The sequence below is a fragment of the Dryobates pubescens genome, chromosome 10 (genome assembly GCF_014839835.1).
Source record: "Dryobates pubescens isolate bDryPub1 chromosome 10, bDryPub1.pri, whole genome shotgun sequence".
In the NCBI taxonomy this organism is placed as follows: Eukaryota; Metazoa; Chordata; class Aves; order Piciformes; family Picidae; genus Dryobates; species Dryobates pubescens.
The window spans coordinates 14,886,093-14,906,450 of NC_071621.1; the positions used below are offsets into that span (position 1 = coordinate 14,886,093).

The 20,358-nt window shown below is 48.0% G+C and overlaps 1 protein-coding gene across 1 annotated transcript in view; it reads right to left on the reverse strand.

The window, feature by feature from the left end:
• The window catches only part of UVRAG (UV radiation resistance associated), a 176,622-nt gene that overhangs the window by 14,924 nt on the left and 141,340 nt on the right, over positions 1 to 20,358 (reverse strand). The window contains exon 14 of the mRNA XM_009902903.2: positions 4,356 to 4,447. Coding sequence (XP_009901205.2) covers positions 4,356 to 4,447 — 92 coding nt within the window. The remainder of the gene's footprint in view (positions 1 to 4,355; positions 4,448 to 20,358) is intronic.

Sequence of the window (20,358 nt, forward strand, 5' to 3'; positions counted from 1 at the left end):
AGTGGATCTTATTAGGTAAGAAAAAACCCACCACAGCCTCTCTGCTCCTCTTCTGCAAGTAGAAGGATAACCTTAAAATACTTTACTGACCATGGTTTCACAGAATCACAGAATGGGAAGGGTTGGAAGGGACTGCTGAGGATCATCCTGTCCAACCCCCCTGCTAAAGCAGGGTCACCCACAACAGGTTGCCCAGGATCACAATATCTAGATGGATTTGGAATCTCTCCAGAAATAGACTCCACAACCTCTCTGTGCAGCCTGGACCAGGTTGCATTATCCTCACAGTAAAAATTTTTTTCCCTATTTTAAGAGAGAACTTCCTGTGTTCCAATTTATGCCTGCTGTCCCCTGCACTATCACTGGGTATCACTGATAAGAGTCTGGCCCCATCCTCTTGACCCCTGCCCTATAGATATTGATAAGCACTGCTCAGATCTCCTCTCAGGCTGCTCTTCTCCAGGCTCAACAGCCCCAGGGCTCTCAGCCTTTCCTCCTCACAGAGATTCTTCAGGCCCTTCAGCATCTTTATAGCCTTTCATTGGACTCTGTCCAGTAGTTTCCTGTCTATCTTGAACTGGGGAGCCCAGAACTGGACCCAGTACTCCAGATGTGACCTCACTAGGGCAGAGTAGAGAGGAAGGAATAACTCCCTTGAGCTGCTGGCCATACTCTTCTTTAATGCACCCCACACCGTTTCCCTTCTTGGCCACAAGAGCACATTGCTGGCCAGGTCCTTCTCTGCAGAGCTGCCTTCCAGCAGGTCAACCTCTGACCTGTCCTGTGGCAGAGTCCATCAGATGACTCGCCTACAGGATCCTGAAACCACTAAATTCCTTCAAACCTTCCTCTGAACAGCTGCTGGCTTTTCTGCTTCTTTTAAATACAAGCAATCAGCTACTGCCCACAAGGGAGTAGGCATCTGTGCTCTGCCATGGGAGTGCTCAGTGGCAATGCCCAATTATCAGTGTCTAGCCAGTCTCCCCCTGGAGCCACACTCCCTACAAAGCCTCATTTCCATTTCCACTATTGGGAAGTGGTGGGAAGCATTGTTTAGAATCATTAGCCTTAAAAACAGTTCAGGGAGGCACAACCATTCACACAAGGTTTGGAGGTGAGAAGGAAATGAGGCATAGATGTTCATGGGCGTGGGGGAAGGAGGGAATGTGATACTCCCAGGGAACTGGGAGTAATATTCCCAAGTGCTTTGAAATATTATCCAGGCAGGAACTGTGTTTTCTCTTGCTAATGGCTCTGTATCACCTACAGGAAAATTAAAAAACCAAACTCTGATTGTATGATGACAAAACTTCTAAGGCATAATGAAAGCTTCTGTGATCACAGAATCAGAGAATTGTCAGGGTTGCAAGGGACCTCAAGGATCATCCAGTTCCAGCCTCCCTGCCGTGGCCAGGGACACCTCACACTACAGCAGGTTGCTCAGAGCCACATCCAGCCTGGCCTTCAAAACCTCCAGGGATGAGGCTTCCACCACCTCCCTGGGCAACCTGTGCCAGGCTCTCACCACCCTCATGGGGAAGAACTTCTTCCTAACAGCCAATCTCAATATCCCCACTTCTAGTTTTGCTCCATTCCCCCCTAGTCCTATCACTACTTGACACCCTAAAAACTCTCTCTCCAGCTTTCTTGTAGCCCCCTTGAGATACTGGAAGGCCACAAGAAGGTCTCCTCGGAGCCTTCTCTTCTCCAGACTGAACAGCCCCAACTCCCTCAGTCTGTCCTCATAGGAAAGGAGCTCCAGCCCTCTGCTCATCCTTGTGGCCTTCCCTGGGCACCTTCCAGCACCTCCAGATCTTGCAATAGAGGCTCCAGAATTGGACACAGTACTCCAGGTGAGGTCTCACCAGAGTGGAGCAGAGGGGGAGAATCATCTCAGTTGAACTGCTGGCCACACTTCTCTTGATGCAGCCCAGGATATGATTGGTATCAGGATATGAGGTCTTCAAGGACAGCAGACACCAGAAGGGAAGAACAGACACCCTCACTTTGGTAACAATGCCACTGACCACCTCCCATAGTCATCCCAACTCTGTGTTCAAGACTGAAGGTGGTCATCCAGAATCTGTACCCTTTCCTGCTCTACTAATAGTGCTACAGAAGTCATGGTTGAGGTATTTTGGACCTTCATTTTGAGATTGGCTTAGGGGACTGCATCTCATCTCAGGATTTCATAGAATGGTTTGGGTTGGAAGAGACCTTAAAGATCATCCAGTTCCACTCCTCCTGCAATGGGCAGGGACACCTTCCACTAGCCCAGGTTGCTCAAGGCCTCATCCAGCCTGGCCTTGAACACCTCCAGGGAGGGGGCATCCACAACTTCCCTGGGCAACTTGTTCCAGTGTCTCCCCACCCTCACTGCAAAGAATTTCCTTCTAATCTCCAGTCTCAATCTCCTCTTTTCCAGCTTCAGTCCATCCCTCCTCATCCTATCACTCCAAGCCCTTGTACAAAGTCTCTCCCCAGCTTTTTTTAGGCTCCCTTTCAGGTACTGGAAGCTGCTATTTTTACGGTGGTGATGGATACCACACACAAACTCCTGCTAACCTCTTCCCAATGAAGAAAGCTTTTCTTTATGCATCTTACTTGGGAATAAGAAGAAAGGAGATGGTTGGACTTGCTGATCTACAAGTTCTTTTCTAACCTTAATGACTATGAAAAGCAGGGAGAATCTTGTCAGCTGTGCCTGAAATTACTGACAGAATAATACCCCACAAGGCATTGAGCTTCCTTCTCTTAGGGCCTGCTCCCTCCCACTGTTCTGTTGGCTGAGCTGAATTTCCATCAGGCAACACCTCCTACAATATTGCTCAAAGATCATACTTGTTCTACTTCTGTGTTTGTTTTCCTTTGCCAAGTGTCACTTCCCAAACAAGCTGGAGTCCAAATCACTTAGAGTTCACATGGATCAGCGTTTCTGAACAAGGAATGAAAGACAACAAAGGCAGAGTGACAACAGGAAGAAGGGCTGGTAGGAGCTGTGGCATCAGGTGGCACAAACATATACATAGAATACATATACATAGAATAAACCAGGTTGGAAGAGACCTTCAAGATCATCGCGTCCAACCCATCAACCAATCCAACACCGCCCAAGCAACTAACCCACAGCACCAAGTACCCCGTCAAGTCTTCTCCTGAACACCTCCAGTGATGGCGACTCCACCACCTCCCCAGGCAGCCCATTCCAATGTGCAATCACTCTTTCTGTATAGAACTTTTTTCTAACATCCAGCCTGAACCTCCCCTGGCGCAGCCTGAGACTGTGTCCTCTTGTTCTGGTACTGCTTGCCTGGGAGAAGAGACCAACATCTGTCTGTCTACAACCTCCCTTCAGGTAGTTGTAGAGAGTAATAAGGTCACCCCTGAGTCTCCTCTTCTCCAGGCTAAGCAACCCCAGCTCCCTCAGCCTCTCCTTGTAGGGCTTGTGTTCCAAACCCCTCACCAACTTTGTTGCTCTTCTCTGGACTCGTTCCAAAGAAGAGCGATGAAGCTGGTGGAGAGCCTAGAGCAAGGGTCTCATGAGGAGGAGCTGAGGGATTGGCCTGGAGAAAAGGAGGCTGAGGGGAGACCTTCTTGATTCTGGGCTATCATAATACAGACGGTGCATCTGCTACCAACCCTTACAGAATCAGACAATGGGAGGGGTAGGAAGGGACCTCTGGAGATCATCTAGTCCAAATCCCCTCCTACAGCAGGGCTCCCACAGCAGGTTGCTCGGGATCACAATGTCCAGCTGGGTTTGGAATTCTCCAGAGCAGGAGACTCCACAACCTCTCTGGGCAGCCTGGCCCAGGCAGCAGCAGGAAGGAAGTTTTTCCTCATGCTCAGATGGAACCTCCTCTGTTCCAGTTTGAGTGCAGTGCTCTTTGTCCTGTCACTGGGCAGCACTGAAAAGAGTCTGGCCCCATTCTCTTGACCCCCCAACCCTTTAGCTCTTGCTGAGCATTGATTAGATCCCCTCTGGGGCTGCTCATCTCCAGGCTCAACAGCCCCAGGGCTCTTAGCCTTTCCTCCTCACAGAAATGCTCCAGGCCCTTCAGCATCTTCATCTTACACATAGTCTAAAGACAATGATGAATTCCCCCCTCTCTAGAGAAGAACATTGCTTTCAGCTTTCCCCAAAGATCCATACACCTGAGAAAGGAACTGTGAGCCCATCACTGGGAAGATATAAGAAAATAGCAGACTACTGCAGATGATTACATGGTCTGTATTTTGGGAAAGTCACAACATTCACCACTCCTATGAAAAATTCTTACATTTCAGGTTTGGTTTTTTGTAGCACCCACCTCTTTCTTGGTTATTAAAAAACAAACACCCAACTAAATACTTACCATCTAACCATTAGCCCAAGCTCCAGGAAGTTTTTCAGGTTAGGAAGAGTCTGCCTTAGATCTGGAGTACTCAGCCCATGTTGATACCTAAGCTGTGAGAGGAGAGCAAAATGAAGTTAGCACAGCCTCCCAAATCCCTGCTGACTACAATTAATAGAATATTAATGGCCACTCAGTTTACTTGGTTTTCAAAGAAAATGGAGGATAATCAAATAGTTCCAGGAGATCTATTCCCCATCAGGAAATGTTCCATTTAATACTCATAACCCACCCAGGAGCAGGGATAAAACAATCAATCAGACTGTGAATCTCATTACACTTTTCCTGTTTCTTGTATCTGTAACAGGAGAGCAGCCTCCTAGCTTCATAAAAACACAGCCTGTAAGTGAAAAGACCAATTTTCCATGCTCTAGAGTCACCAGTTCAAGCTATTTACTTGTGTGCAAGTGGTGTCTGTCACCCTGAGTGTATCCATGTATGTTGGAGTGAGTAGGGGAGCTATTAAAGTAGTATCACAGGATCACAGGATGTTAGGGGTTGGAAGGGACTTCTGAAGGATCTCATTAAGTCCAACCCCCCTGCCAGAGCAGGACCACAGAATCTAGAGCAGATCACACAGAGAATGCATCCAGTTGGGTCTTGAAAGTCTCCAGAGAAGGAGACCCCATAGCCTCTCTGGGGAGCCTGCTCCAGGGCTCTGTAACACTCACAGGGAAGAAGTTCCTCCTCATGTTGAGGTGGAACCTCCTGTGCTGTAGTTTATATCCATTACCCCTTGTCCTGTCACAGGGTGCAGCTGAACAGAGCCTGTCCCCTCCCTCTTGAAACCTAGCCCTCAGATATTTATGAAGATTAATCAAATCCCCCCTCAGTCTTCTCTTCCCCAGACTAAACAGCCCCAGGACTCTCCTCATAAGGCAGTGCTCTGGTAGCTCTCTGTTGGACTCTCTCCAGCAGATCCCTGTCCCTCCTGAACTGGGGAGCCCAGAACTGGATGCAATATTCCAGGTGAGGTCTCATCAGGGCAGAGTAGATAGGGAGGAGAACCTCCCTGGATCTGCTGGCCACACTCTGCTGAATGCAGCCCAGGATCTTCTTAGCCACCAGGGCACATTGCTGTCCTATGCAGAACTTGTTATCCACCAGGACTCCCAGGTCCTGCTCCACAGGGGTGTTCTGCAGATCACCTAACCTATACTGGTGCAGTTTCTTCTTCCTTCCTACCTGCAGGACTCTGCACTTCTCCTTGCTGAACCTCCTTAGGTTCCTCTCTGCCCAGCTCTCAGTCTGTCCAAGTCTCGCTGAACAGCCGTAAAAATCAAGTAGTAAAAATCTGCTGTCACACAACTGACCAAAATCTCTGCTCCTTACACAGTTTGCATCAATATTTAAAGTACTCTTTTGCTCACAGTTAAACCCAGCACACAGACAAAATGCCACGTGGCTAAGAGAAGGGCTTCAAACTTTGACCCAAGTCTTAACTCCTGGGGTGGTGCAAAAATCAGAGGCTACATACACCGAGTGCAGGTGAACCTCAACTTGTTTTGACCCTCAGATTCTCAAATGAAGCACACTTGATGCAACTGTTCCTGCTGGCAATGATGACCCACTTCTTTGTCTTGTTGTGTCCTGAACCTGGGAAGATCCCCTGCACCTGTACAGCTGTGGAGCTGACCTGCTGGAAAGCAGCTCTGCAGAGAAGCACCTGGGAGCGCTGGTGGACAACAAGGTCACTGCAAGCCAGCAATGTGCCCCAGTGGTCAAGAAGGCCTTCTGGGGTGCATTAAGACTGTGGCCAGCAGGTCAAGGGATGCTATTCCCCTCCACTCTGCCCCAGTCAGGCCACATCTGGAGTATTGTGTCCAGCTGTGGGCTCCCTAGTTCCAGAGTGACAAGGCACTACTGGAGTGACTCCAATGGAGGCTACGAAAATGCTGAGGGGCCTGGAGCATCTGTGTGAGGAAGAAAGGCTGAGAGACCTGGGGCTGTTGAGTCTGGAGAAGAGCAGCCTGAGAGTGCCTCTTCCCAATACTTATCAGTATCTAAAACTTTGGTGAGTGCCAAGAGGATGTGGGCAGACTGTTTTCAGTGGTACCCAGTGACAGGACAAGGGGCAGCAGGCACAAACTGGAACACAAAGGGCTTTATCTGGACATGAGGGAAAACTTTGCTTTGACATGAACAAAGTGCTGGAGCAGGACGCCCAGAGAGGTTGTGGAGTCTCCTTCTCTGGAGAGATTCCAAACCCATCTGGACATTGTGATCCTGGGCAGGCTGCTGTAGGCGACCCTGGACTAGATGATCTCCAGAGGTCCCTTCCAATCTCCACATTCCTGTGATTTAAGGACTCCTTGAACTAAAAATGCCTCTGAGGAAAATGAAGTTGGGAGGAGAAAAACCTCCAGTGTTTTGAGTTTGAATCTCAAACCTTCAGGGAAGCTTTGCTGGCAAATGTATCGCTTGTGTGGTTAAAATATGAAAAGAATAAACATCCCTATATTTCTATATCTTTAAGGCTATCAGAATGACAGGCTCTCAACTTAATATGCAGATGTTAACACCCTCCAGAAGTCAGAGCTGGCCTCCAATATACACATCTAGAGCAACTGCATAAATTTCATGGAGCTACTTGCTGAAACGTGGAATGATCCCACTCAAAATTCACTTTGCTGCTCAGAATTACGACCTGTTTCCATAACTCATGGGCAGTAAGGTGTAGGCAAGTGTCCTCCTCTGCATTAGAAAGATTTCTGACTTCTCCCAAATAAGTTCTTCATAGGAAAAAAAAAAGGCCTTGAAATTAGGAATGGTTTTTAAGCTTGTCTGCATTCTAGAAGGAAAAATGCCATTGGAAGAGAATCATCCATGGATGATTCCATGCATGCCATCCAGAGGGACCTTGACAGGCTGGAGAAGTGGGACCATGACAACCTCATGAGGATCAACAGGACCAAGTGCAGGGTCCTGAATCTGGGTCAGGGCAATCTCAAACACTGATATAGGCTGGGCAGGGACTGGCTTGGGAGCAGCCCTGAAGAGAAGTCCTTGGGGGTGCTGGGGGAGGAGAAGCTCAACAGGAGCCAGCAGTGTGCACTTGCAGCCCAGAAAGCCAAGCAGAGCATGGGCTGCATCAAGAAAAGCACAACCAGCAGGTCAAGGGAGGTGACTCTCCCCCTCTATTCTGCTCTGGTGAGACCACACTGGGAGTACTGTGTCCAGTTCTGAAGCCTCTATTACAGGAGGGATCTGGAGGTGCTGGAGTGTGACCAGAGAAGGGCCATGAGGATGAGCAGAGGGCTGAAGCTCCTCTCCTATGAGGACAGACTGAGAGAATTGGGATTGTTCAGTCTGGAGAAGAGAAGGCTCCCAGGAGACTTTATTGTGGCCTTCCAGCATCTGAAGGGGGCTACAGGAAATCTGGGGAGGGACTTTTCAGGATGTCAGATAGTGATAAGACTGGGGGGAATGGGGAGATTCAGATTGGATGTTAGGAAGAAGTTCTTCCCCATGAGGGTGGTGAGAGCCTGGCACAGGTTGCCCAGGGAGGCGGTGGAAGCCTCATCCCTGGAGGTTTTGAAGGCCAGGCTGGATGTGGCTCTGAGCAACCTGCTGTAGTGTGAGGTGTCCCTGGCCATGGCAGGGGGGCTGGAACTGGATGATCCTTGAGGTCCCTTCCAGCCCTAACAATTCTATGATCCTCACTGCTGCACTGGATAAGAGGAGGCCACTTCTGAGGCAGTTTATTATTTCCATATGGACACAGCAAAGTCTTACGGTGGGCTTGGATTCCTTTGGGGGTTTTTTTTTGCTGCAATGACAGCACTTGGATTAAGGAAACCATGCAATATAAATTACTAAAAGGATTACCACATTCTCCTGATGGGATTACAGTGGATTTGGTTAACCAAAGGACCAGCCTGGGGCAAAAGAAATATAAAGGAAGAAGATGGAAAGAAAAAAACCACCACCAGCACCAAAACCCAAACACATAATGCTTGTTCCTCCTTCTCCAATCAAGCCTTTACAGAACACTCCTTTTGAGAGTCATCCTTAAATTCTAAGGTTTCAGAGCATGAAAAGAATTGGATGAAGGGATCTTGCTATTTCCAACAGCCAGGATAAGACAAAATGCATGTAAGATTTGAATCAAAGACTTGTATCAAACTGCTACAAAACCCCTGATATTCATGTTGCAGAGAGTAGGGATGCACAGTAAATCACAGAACCACAGAACGTTAGGGGTTGGAAGGGACCTCAAAAGTTCATCCAGTCCAACCCCCCTGCCAGAGCAGGATCACCCAGAGCAGATCACACAGGAACACATCCAGGAAGATTTTGAATGGTCTCCAGAGAAGAAGAATCCACAACCTCTCTGGGCAGCCTGCTCCAGGGCTTGGTCACCCTCACAGCAAAAAACTTCTTCCTTATATTCACATGGAAACTCCTCTGCTCCAGCTTGCCCCCATTGTCCCTTGTCCTGTTATTGGACATCACTGAGCACAGCCTGGCTCCATCCTCTTGGCACTCACCCTGCACAACTTTATCAACATGAAGGAGGTCATCCCTCAGGCTCCTCTGTTCCAAGCTAAAGAGCTCCAGGTCCCCCAGCTTTTCCTCACAGGGAGATGTTCCACTGCCTTCAGCATCTTTGTGGCTCTGCACTGGACTCTTTCAAGCAGTTCCCTGAGGTTCCTCTTGAATAGAAGGGCCCAGAACTGGACACAATATTCCAGATGTGGCACAGTAGAGAGGGAGAGGACCCTCTGTCCTACTAACCACAGCCTTTCTAATACACCCTAGGATGCCCCTGGCCTTCTTTGCCACAAGGACACACGGCTGGCTTATGGTCATCCTTCTATCCACCAGGACCCCTAGGTCCCTTTCTCCTATGCTGCTCTCTAACAGGTCAGCCCCCAACTTACCCTCATCCATGGGGTTGTTCTTTCCCAGATGCCAGACTCTACACTTGCCCTTGTTGTAGTGCACTCAGTTTTCCCTGCCCAGCTCTCCAGCCTGTCCAGGTCTTGCTGAATGGCAGCACAGCCTTCAGGCACTCCTCTCAGCTTGGTGCCATTAGGAAACTTGCTGGCAGAGCCCTCTGTTCCCTCATCCAGGTTGTTGATGGGACAACACCAGTCACAACACTGACCCCTGAGGGACCCCACTAGATACAGTCCTCCAGCTAGACTCTGTCCCATTGGCCACAACTCTCTGATAAGGTAGGATGTTAAGATTTGTGAAACTTCTATAAAGAAATACCATTTCACTTTATAAACTTCATTCTGTTTGGGCTTTAAAATAGTTTCAAACCAAAGCAATGCTGCTTTATGTGTCTGTATCAAGACAAGCTGCTGCTGATGTATTCCTGGAACAAACCTGCAAGTAAACTCAGAAGCTGCTGAGAAACTCATCTGCCTTCTAGGGACAGAAAAAGCCCCAAACAGTTAAAGCATCAGAGACACTTCCCAGGTTTTGGTCTGGTTCCAGAATGACCTCCCTGTTAAGACAAGAAGGTTAACTCCTACTTCACAGTACTATGCAGTAGGCTCACTTAGAATCATAGAATCATTTCAAGTGGAAAAGACCTTTAAGATCACTGAGTCCAATCACCAGCACCCAACTCCACCAATTCTGGTGCTCAAGAAGGAAAACGAAATATCTGTCTACTGAATTCCTCTTCCTCCTATTCTTACCCCTTAGCCTGTTGTGACATGACAAGAGGCAATGGTTTTAAACCAAAAGAGGAGATTCAGACTAGATAAAAGGGATAAAAAGGGATAAAAGGGATTGTTTTACCTGATGAGGGTGGTGAAACACAGGCCTAGCTTGTCCAAGCACGGTGGTAGATGTTCTGTCCCTGGAACCATTCCAGATTGGATTGGATGGGGCTCTGAGCAACCTGCTCTAGTTGAAGATCATAGAATGGTCTGGGTTGGAAGGGACCTCAAAAGTCATCTAGCCCAAACCCCTACTAATTGCAGAGGGGTGGACTAGATGACCTTTAAAGGTGCCTCATCATAGTATCAGTCAGGGTTGGAAGGGACCACAAGGATCATCTAGTTCCAACCCCCCCGCTGTGGGCAGGGACACCCCACACTAAATCAGGCTGGGCTTAAACACCTCCAGGGATGGGGCCTCAACCACCTCACAAACCCATTCCAGGGCTTCACCACTCTCATGGTGAAGAACTTCCTCCTCATGTCCAGCCTGAATCTCCCCACCTCCAGCTTCATTCCATTCCCCCTAGTCCTATCACTACCTGAGATCCTGAGAAGTCCCTCCCCAGCCTTCTTGTAGGCCCCCTTCAGATACCACAATGAGGTCACCTCGGAGCCTTCTCTTCTCCAGACTGAACAGCCCCAGCTCCTTCAGTCTGTCCTCATAGGAGAGGTGCTGCAGCCCTCTGATCATCCTTGTGGCCTTCCAGTCTAAAGCATTCTATGATAATCCTGCATAATTAGTAAGGACTTTTTTTTGCCCCCTAACCATAGAATACATAGAATAAACCAGGTTGGAAGAGACCTTCAAGATCATCGTGTCCAACCTATCAACCAATCCAACACCACCTAATCAACTAACCCATGGCACCAAGCACCCTATCAAGTCTCCTCCTGAACACCTCCAATGATGGCGACTCCACCACCTCCCCAGGCAGCCCATTCCAATGGGCAATCACTCTCTGTATAGAACTTCCTAACCTCCAGCCTAAACCTCCCCTGGCACAGCCTGAGACTCTGTCCTCTTGTTCTGGTGCTGGCTGCCTGGGAGAAGAGACCAACCTCTGCCTGTCTACAACCTCCCTTCAGGGAGTTGTAGAGAGCAATAAGGTCTCTTCTCCCTAGTATTAGGTGATGGGACGGACAAGAGGAAATGGCCTCAAATTGTGCCAGAGGAGGTTTAGATTGGATATTAGGAAAAATTTCTTTGCTGCAAGAGTGGTGGGAGATTGGAACAGGCTGCCCAGGGAGGTGGTGGAGTCCCCATCCCTGGAGGTGTTTAAGAAATGTGTGGACACAGCACTTTGGGACATGGTTTAATGGCCGTGGTGGTGTTAGGCTGATGGTTGGACTCCATCTCAGAACTTTTTTCCAACTTAAACAATTCTGTGATTCTGTAACACCAGTACCCAACACCTGTGGCCTGCTACAGTAGGATTCATACAAGTACCTTTAACATCAAAATCAACTTTAAAAGGAGAATAGTGCAGGGAGAGGGCAGCTGCTGTGCTCCCAAGAATAAAAGGGTAGAAAAACAAAAGCTGAGCTTGATTCTCCTCAGAAACTGAGTTCATGTTTCAACTGTTGCTATTAAACATCACCCACCTCCTCCTGCCCCACACTAAGCTTCCAAAGGAGCCAAATATCACTTGCAAAAAGCACCATTTTATTGTGAGATTGGATTGTTCCTTCAGGATATTGCAGCCCTGGCCCTCCATTGAAAACGTGCCTGGTTTAATTTCAGGGAACAAGTGTCCAAGGCTTGTGCTCACATTTATGACCATGTATTCTCCATGGGACTGTGAGTAAATCATTAATGGTGTGCAAGGAATAAAAGATTAATTGCTGTTTCCTTACTAATATTTAGCTCCTCCATGCAGCTTGGTTTTCCCAAGTGCTGTGTGAAATGTTAGTTCGCTGAGCAAAAACACGTAGTAAACATGAACTGGGAAACAAATAAGGTAAAGGCATCAGACAGGAGTCTGAGTCTGTTCTCATGCCAGATACTAGCAGCACTTACTCCACAGAAACAAGCTGTAGGTGATGAGATGCCTCAGATTTTATAAACAGTTTTAAGACAGAGGAATTTAAGGGTACTTCTATTTAAGGAGAATGAAAAAAAGGTCACTGTGTCATTTCCTTAAATTAAACTCATTCAGTCCTTCTATTCACCTCAAAGAGGGAAAATGTCAATGTCCTGCTGTTCCTTTGGCTTCTACATGAAGTGACATCACTACCAGTTATATAGAATAGAATAGCACAGCATAGCATAGCATAGCATAGCATAGCATAGCATAGCATAGCATAGAATAGCATAGAATAGAATAGAACAGAACAGAATAGAATAGAACAGAACAGAACTAACCAGGTTGGAAGAGACCTTCAAGATCATCGTGTCCAACCTATTATCCAACACCACCTCCAGGGATGAAGCTTCCACCACCTCCCTGGGCACCCCGTTCCAGTGTCTCACCACAATGTCTGAGCATTTTGTTTGTGCTAGGACAATTTCTGGAGGTGCTTGTGTGGTGGTGAGAGAAGTACAGTTCTCCCCCCAACACAAAGAAATCCAACCTATCACCCAACACCATCTCATCAACTAAACCATGGCACCAAGTGCCTCATCCAGATGATGACAGCTACATCATACACAAGTGAGCTAACACACAGAACATGCTTGAAGCAGGTGGTCCTCAAAATGATTTTGGATGGCACCTCTTCTACTACACCCAAACACATTGTCCACCTCACCTCATCTGGTCACAGAATCACAGAATTAACCAGTCTGAAAAAGGCCTTTGGGATCATCAAGTCCAACCTATCACCCAACACCATCTCATCAACGAAACCATGGCATTAAGTGCCTCATCCAGGCTCTTTATAAACACCTCCGGTGATGGTGACTCCACCACCTCCCTGGGCAGCACATTCCAATGGCCAATCTCTCTTGCTGAGAAGAATTCCTTCCTAACATCCAGCCTAAACCTCTGCTGACACAGCTTGAGACTGTGTCCTCATGTTCTGGTGCTGGTTGCCTGCCTGGGAGAAGAGACCAACCCCCACCTGGCTCCAACCTCCCTTCAGGTAGTTGTAGACAGCAATAAGATCTCCCCTGAGCCTCCTCTTCTCCAGGCTAAACCCCAGCTCCCTCAGCTTCACCAAGTCATGACAAGTGTAACTATCTCCTTTGATAATATGTTAAAACATCAACCTGCAAAGGTTCAGTCACTGTCTTGTAAAGTAAGAGAGAAAAAGTACTGCAACTATTGAAGTTCTTCACATGGGATTAAAAAGAGAAATCCTTTAGCTAGCTTTCTACTTCTGGGTAACAGCAGGCTGCACCCAAGATTCAGGTTAGGGATATTGCCTCTAAAGATAACCACCAACAGTCTGAAGAACAAACTCACCATGAGCCAGCAATGTGCTCTTCTGGCTATGAAGGCCAAGGGTCTCCTGGGGTGCACTAAGAAGAATGTGGTCAGCAGGTCAAAGGAGAGTCTCCTCTCCCCTTCTACTCTGCCCTAGTGAGATCACATCTGGGCTAGTGGGTTCAGGACTCCCCAGCTGAAGAGAGAGAAGGAGCTACTGGAAAGAGACTAGTGGAGGCTACAAAGATGTTGAGGGGACTGGAGCACCTTTCTGATGAGGAAAGGATGAGAGATCTGTGGCTTTTTGGTCTGAAAAAGAGCAGCCTGAGAGGGCATCTGATCAATGCTCATCAATATCATAGTTTCATAGTATCAGTCAGCAAGAATATGTGGCCAGACTCAATTGGTGCTCAATAACAGGACAATGGGCACAAAATGAAACCCAGCAGGATCCATCTCAAGATGAAGAAAAACCTTCTTTCTTTGAGGGTGACAGAGCCCTGAAGCAGGCTGCCCAGAGAGTTGTGGAGTCTCCTTCTCCAGACAGATTCAAAACCCACCCGGACCTGATTCTGTGCAACCTGCTCTGGGTGACCTTGCTTTGGCAGGGGGGTTGAACTGGATGATCTCCAGAGGTCCCTTCCAACCCCTACTGTTCTGTGATCCTGAATTTACATGCAAGGAAGAACAGCTCATTTCCTACACTAATTCCTGTACCAGTACTTAATGACTAATGGGACACAAGCACATACATTAACTTCCAGCCAGACACCACAGAGTACCTGGCCTGGAATATCCTTTGTTTTTTTTGACTACAGAATAACTCCAACCCTGAACTCATCTGGTCAGCATTTACTACATTGTTTCTCCAGTCATACTCCTCTTGTTGTGAGACACATGGAAGCAGTCTTACAGCTCAGACTATGCTAATGAAGTCCAAAATATCAGCCACTTCAGTCCATGTTGTGCATAATGCTCGAGTCCACACACAAATCTCCTGCAGCTTTGCCCTCCTCTTGGTCTATACTGCAGGGAACTGGACCTTGATGTTGCAGCACCATCTGTATGTGGAGTAGTGGGTCCAGTTCTGGCCTTCCCAGCTCAAGAGAGAAAGGGAACTACTGGAGAGAGTCCAGCAGAGACTACAAAGATGCTGAGGGGTCTGGAGCATCTCTGCGAGGAGGAAAGGCTGAGAGACCTGGGGCTGTTCAGCCTGGAGAGGAGCAGCCTGAGAAGGCATCTTCACAATACTTATCAGTATCTATAGCTTTAGTAAGTGCCAAGAGGATGTGCCCAGACTGTTTTCAGTGGTACCCAGTGACAGGTCAAGAGGCATTATACACAAACTGGAACCCAGGGGTTTCCATCTGGAGATGAGCTAAAACTTCCTTGCTCTGCGGGTGGTGCAACCCTGGAGCAGGCTGCCCAGAGAGGTCGTGGAGTCTCCTTCTCTGGAGAGACTCCAAACCCACCAGGACATTGTGACCCTGTGCAACCTGCTGTGGGTGTCCCTGCTTTAGCAGGGGGTTGGACTGGATGAGCTCCAGAAGTCCTTTCCAACGAGTACCACACTGGGATTCTGTGATCTCTACCTATGCAGAGTTGGACCCAATGCGCGACTACACCATGCAAGCTGCTGCGCTGTCCTTCAGGCAGTCAGGAGCTCTTTTGACTCATTGTCAGTTCAAGGAGGAGTTTTTTTGTGGTTTGTTTTGTTTCTTTTTTCTTGATAGCATCAAACATTGCACAGCACACATCTGCTCCACAAATGTGAAAAGCCCACAACAACAAAAATAGCAGCAAAAGTGCTCTTTCAATCAAGCTGTGGAGCGTTGGGCTGGAGCCAAGCACTTACAGAAGGTTTTCAGAGGATGTCAAAAAAAGGCTGGGAGAGAAATATAAAATGCAAGATTTAATAAAATGACATAGTTAATTGTTTTACAAGGTCCTGGATGACTTCTCAGGCTATGAAGGAGCACTGGCTGGGATTCAGATGACTAAGCAGCACAATAATGAAAACAGAAAGTGTTGTCCCAATGCCTGTTGCTATATAAACAACCTTGGGGGCTCAGTGAAATAATGCCTGCTGCTATATAAACAGTTGTGTGTGTTTAGACCTTTGGGGGAAAATTACAGCATTTTAGGTTATTTATGCTCCTCACATGTTATTTGCCTTTGTTTTATTAAAGTGAGGAAGTCTGGGCCAGCTCTGACCAGGTCTGTGGCTCCACTGGGCTGGGCCTTAAGGTGCAACATCAGTGAAAGATGTTGGGGTATCAATGAGCTCTCAATGATCTCAATGGGATCTCAAAAGGAAATATTTAAAGGAGGAGAGGGCTGGAGCACCTCATCTATGAGAACAGGCTGAGACAGTTGGGGTTGTTCAGTTTGGAAAAGAGAAGGCTCTGAGTAGACCTTCTTGTGGCCTTCCAGTATCTGAAGGGGGCCTGCAAGAAAGCTGGGGAGGGAACTTTTAGGTTGTCAGGTAGTGATAGGACTAGGGTGAATGGATCCAAGCTAGAGGAGGGGAGATTTAGATTAGATATTAGGAAGAGGTTCTTCACCATGAGGGTGGTGACACTGGACCAGGCTGCCCAGAGAGATTGTGGAGTCTCCTTCTCTGGAGACATTCAAAGCATGCCTGGATGTGTTCCTGGGTGACCTACTCTGGGAGATCCTGCTCTGGCAGGGGGGTTGGACTGGATGATCTCTAGAGGTCCCTTCCAAATCCTAACGTTCTGTAATTCTATGATTTCAGTGCTGATCACAGAAGTCCACCCTGAAAAGCAGATGTTTCCTTTCCAATTGTTGTCAGACTACTGAACTAACACAAAGCCCAAGTTACATCAACATCCTTGAAGACCCAGATCCTTCATTCATCTGTTGGGCACAAGCTTTGAAGTTCCTCAGGGTGACCCAGAGTGGTGAAAAAAGCCTTCATTAAAACCACCTTGCAGGACCCCCATTACAAGTTTGATTTAGCCATAACAAATAAAGCAGACAAGGAGCTATTAAAGCAGCACAAAGAGGTAACAGCTCCGTTCTGTGCTGTCCCTTCAAAGGCTGCTTACAATCAGTTATTTTCAGAACATGCTTAGTCTAAACTAGCCTGATTCCACCCCATTTACAGGGCAGGGGCTGTAAGTAGCAAGATCATAGAGTGATCTGGGTTGGAAGGGGCCTCTGGGCCAACCCCCTCTGCAGGCAGCAGGGGCATCCTCAATTAGATCAGGTTGCCCAGAGCACTCTTCAGCTTCACCTTGAACATCTTCAGGGATGGGGCCCCAACCACCTTCCCTGGGCAACCTGTTCCAGTGTTCCACTACCCTCATGGTGCAGAACTTGTTCCTCACATCCAATCTGCTCTTCTCTAGTTTGAAGCCATTGCCCTTCATGCTGTCCCTGCAGGCCTTTACAAACAGTCTCTCTCCATCCTTCTTGTAGTCCCCTTCAGGTACTTGAAGGTCACTGTTAGGTCTCTCCAGAGCTTTCTCTGCTCCAGGCTGAACAACCCCAGCTCCCTCAGCCTGTCTTCATAGTAGTGGTGCTTCAACCCAAGACACTTTCCTCCTCTTTTACTTTCATCTCTAACAGCAATAACCAACATCAAGATGCTGCAAAGTGGCTGCTCCAAGATAGTCAGTGCCACAACCAATGCTGAACTCCATGTGTCTGCACACACTAGGTCAGCATGGAGCTCTAGCTCACCCAGTTCTCAAACTGCACTGACTTCATGGTAACTTTTCCTTGCAACCACCTCCTTTTCTCTCCTCTGAGCCTGGAGATTCACATAATCACAGAAACATTCAGGTTGGAAAAGACCCTCAGGATCACCAAGTCCAACCCAGATCCCTACTCCACAAGGTTCCCTAAACCATATCCCCAAGCATCACATCCAAACCACCTTGAAACACATCCAGGGTTGGTGACTCAACCACCTCCCTGCCCAGACCATTCCAGAGCCTGACCACTCTTGATGGGAATTTTTTTTCCTGTTGTCCAGTCTAAACCTACCCAGTCACAGCTTGAGGCCATTCCCTCTTGTTCTATTCCTAATTACCTGTGAGAAGAGACCAGCACCAACCTCCCCACAACATCCTTTTGGGCAGCTGTAGAGAGCAATGAGGTCTCCCCTCAGCCTCCTCTTCTTGAAACTAAACAGCCCCAGCTCCTTCAGTTGCTCTTTGTAAGGTTTATTCTCCAGTTCATAGAATAATTAAGGTTGGAAAAGACCTCTAAGATCCTTGAGTCCAACTGTCAACCCAACACCACCATGCTCACTAAACCATGTCCCAAAGTGCCATGTCCACACATGTTTTGAACACCTCCAGGGATGGTGACTCCACCACCTCCCCTGGGCAGCCTCTTCCAATCCCTGACCACTCTTTCTGTGAAGCATTTTTTCCCTTATATTCAATCTAAGCCTTCCCATGTGTACCTTGAGGCTATTTCCTCTTATCCTGAGTCCATTTCCTCACTTCCATCTGAAAGGCAGGAGACATTCATGCATGCAATCTAAGCACAGGAGTAATTCAGCAGTGAGCAGGGAAGTGATTTTCTCAACTGATAACAGATCTAATTTGAATAGAATAGAATAAATCAGGTTGGAAGAGACCTTTGAGATCATTGTGTCCAACCCATCAACCAATCCAACCCACCTATTCAACTAAACCATGGCACCAAGCACCACATCAAGTCTCCTCCTGAACACCTCCAATGATGGTGACTCTACCAACCTCCCCAAGCAGCCCATTCCAATGGGCAATCACTCTCTCTGTGTAGAACTTCTTCCTAACCTCCAGCCTAAACCTCCCCTGGCGCAGCTTGAGACTGTGTCCTCTTGTTCTGGTGCTGGCTGCCTGGGAGAAGAGACCAACCTCTGCCTGTCTGCAACCTCCCTTCAGGTAGTTGTAGAGAGCAAAAGGTCACCCCTGAGTCTCCAGGCTAAGCAACCCCAGCTCCCTCAGTCTCTCCTCACAGGGCTGTGTTCCAAACCCCTCACCAACTTCATTGCCCTTCTCTGGACATGCTCCAGCAAGCCAACATCCTTCCTAAACTGAGGGGCCCAGAACTGGACACAGGACTCAAGGTGTGGCCTAACCAGTGCAGTGTACAGGGGCAGAATGACCTCCATGCTCCTGCTGGCCACACTGTTCCTGATGCAGGCCAGGAGCCATTGGCCCTCCTGGCTGCCTGGCCACACTGCAGGCTCATGTTCAGCCTACCATCAACCAGCACCCCCAGGTCCCTCTCTTCCTGGCTGCTCTCCAGCCACTCTGACCCCAGCCTGTAGCACTGCATGCAGTTGCTGTGGCCAATGTGCAGAACCCGGCACTTGGATGTGTTCAATCTCCTGCTCTTGGACTCTGCCCATCTGCCCAGCCTGTCCAGGTCCCTCTGCAGAGCCTCTCTACCCTCCAGCAGATCAACTCCTGCCCCCAGCTTGGTGTCGTCAGCAAATTTACTGATGATGGACTCGATGCCCTCGTCCAGATCATCAATAAAGATGTTAAAGAGCATGGGGCCCAGCACTGATCCCTGGGGCACACCACTAGTGCCTGGCTGCCAGCTGGATGTGGCACCATTCACCACCACTCTCTGGGCTCGGCCCTCCAGCCAGTTCCTAACCCAAACCTTCTTCGTTTTGCCTTGGAATTACCTGAAGCTGCTCCTTCCCCTCACCTCCATCGAAACACGAAGTCTGATCATTACTCAAAGCCAGCAGCAGCCTGGATGCGGATGCTCAGCAACTTGTAATACTCTGCCAAACACTTATGAAGCAGGGTTTGGGTTTGTTTTTTCTTTTGTTTGGTTTGGGGTTGTTTTTTTCTGGGTTTGTCTTTAACCTGAAATGTGATAACAGGCACCACTCAATACTGGATTTTGGTTTCACAGCCATAAGTGTTTATTGGAGACAAACCACAAGAAAATAAGGAAATAGGAGTACGTGTGTGAGGACATGCAGGACACACTGCAGAACTAAACATTCAGATGAGCCAAAAGCCACGCTTCCTCTAGGACTCTCTTGCTCATATTCATGAAACCCTTGCTGAGAGTAAACACAATATCCCTCCAGAGAGGTCTCAACCGTCAACCTTTGTGGTTCAGGTCTGGTGGCCCAGTAAGGATATGAGAAACCACTGTCAAAGACAGGCTGGGGTGCAGGGGGGAAACAGCCACTTGGAGAAGTGGACTGTTCCTGTAAAACGCAGTGGTTAGGAGGCTCATTCTAAAAGCAACATCTCTGGGCCCCCTTGCCCATAAAGGTGCCTCTTGTATACCAGGAGCATTTTACAGAAAGAACAGTAAATAAACTAAAATTAAATTATATAAAAAAAGGCAATTTAGAAGATAGAGCAGTTCCTGGCCTCAGAGAAGCTTCCCCCTTTCCTCAGTGAAAGCACTCAGCTAACTAAAACCACCTTTAGCGCTCAGCTTGGGTTTTGCTGCACGACAGCTCGACGAGACGGAACCACGGAGCGTAACCTCTCCAGGTTCAGGTCACAACTGCTATCACAAAGTGATATTTATTAGATTAGAGGATGTGGGCACATTTGCTTCCTATGACCTCATGCAGCCTAAGCTTCTGCATGAAAAAAAATCATAGAAAAAAATAATTACATCAGGCACAGAACAAAAGGTCAGATGTGCAAAAGCCAGAAGGAGGAAAGATAGGCAACGTTTTGTGCCTCTGAAATATGAGGTGGATTTCTTCATGCATTTAGCTTTTGCATGGCACATGGACAGCTGAAGTTTGCTTCTCAACTAGAGGCACCAAAAGGACATTGGTGGGAACAGAGAATTAGACACAGAATTAACCAGGCTGGAAAAGACCTCAGAGATCATTGAGTCCAACCTATCACCCAACACCATCTCATCAACTAAACCATGGCACCAAGTGCCTCATCCAGGCTCTTC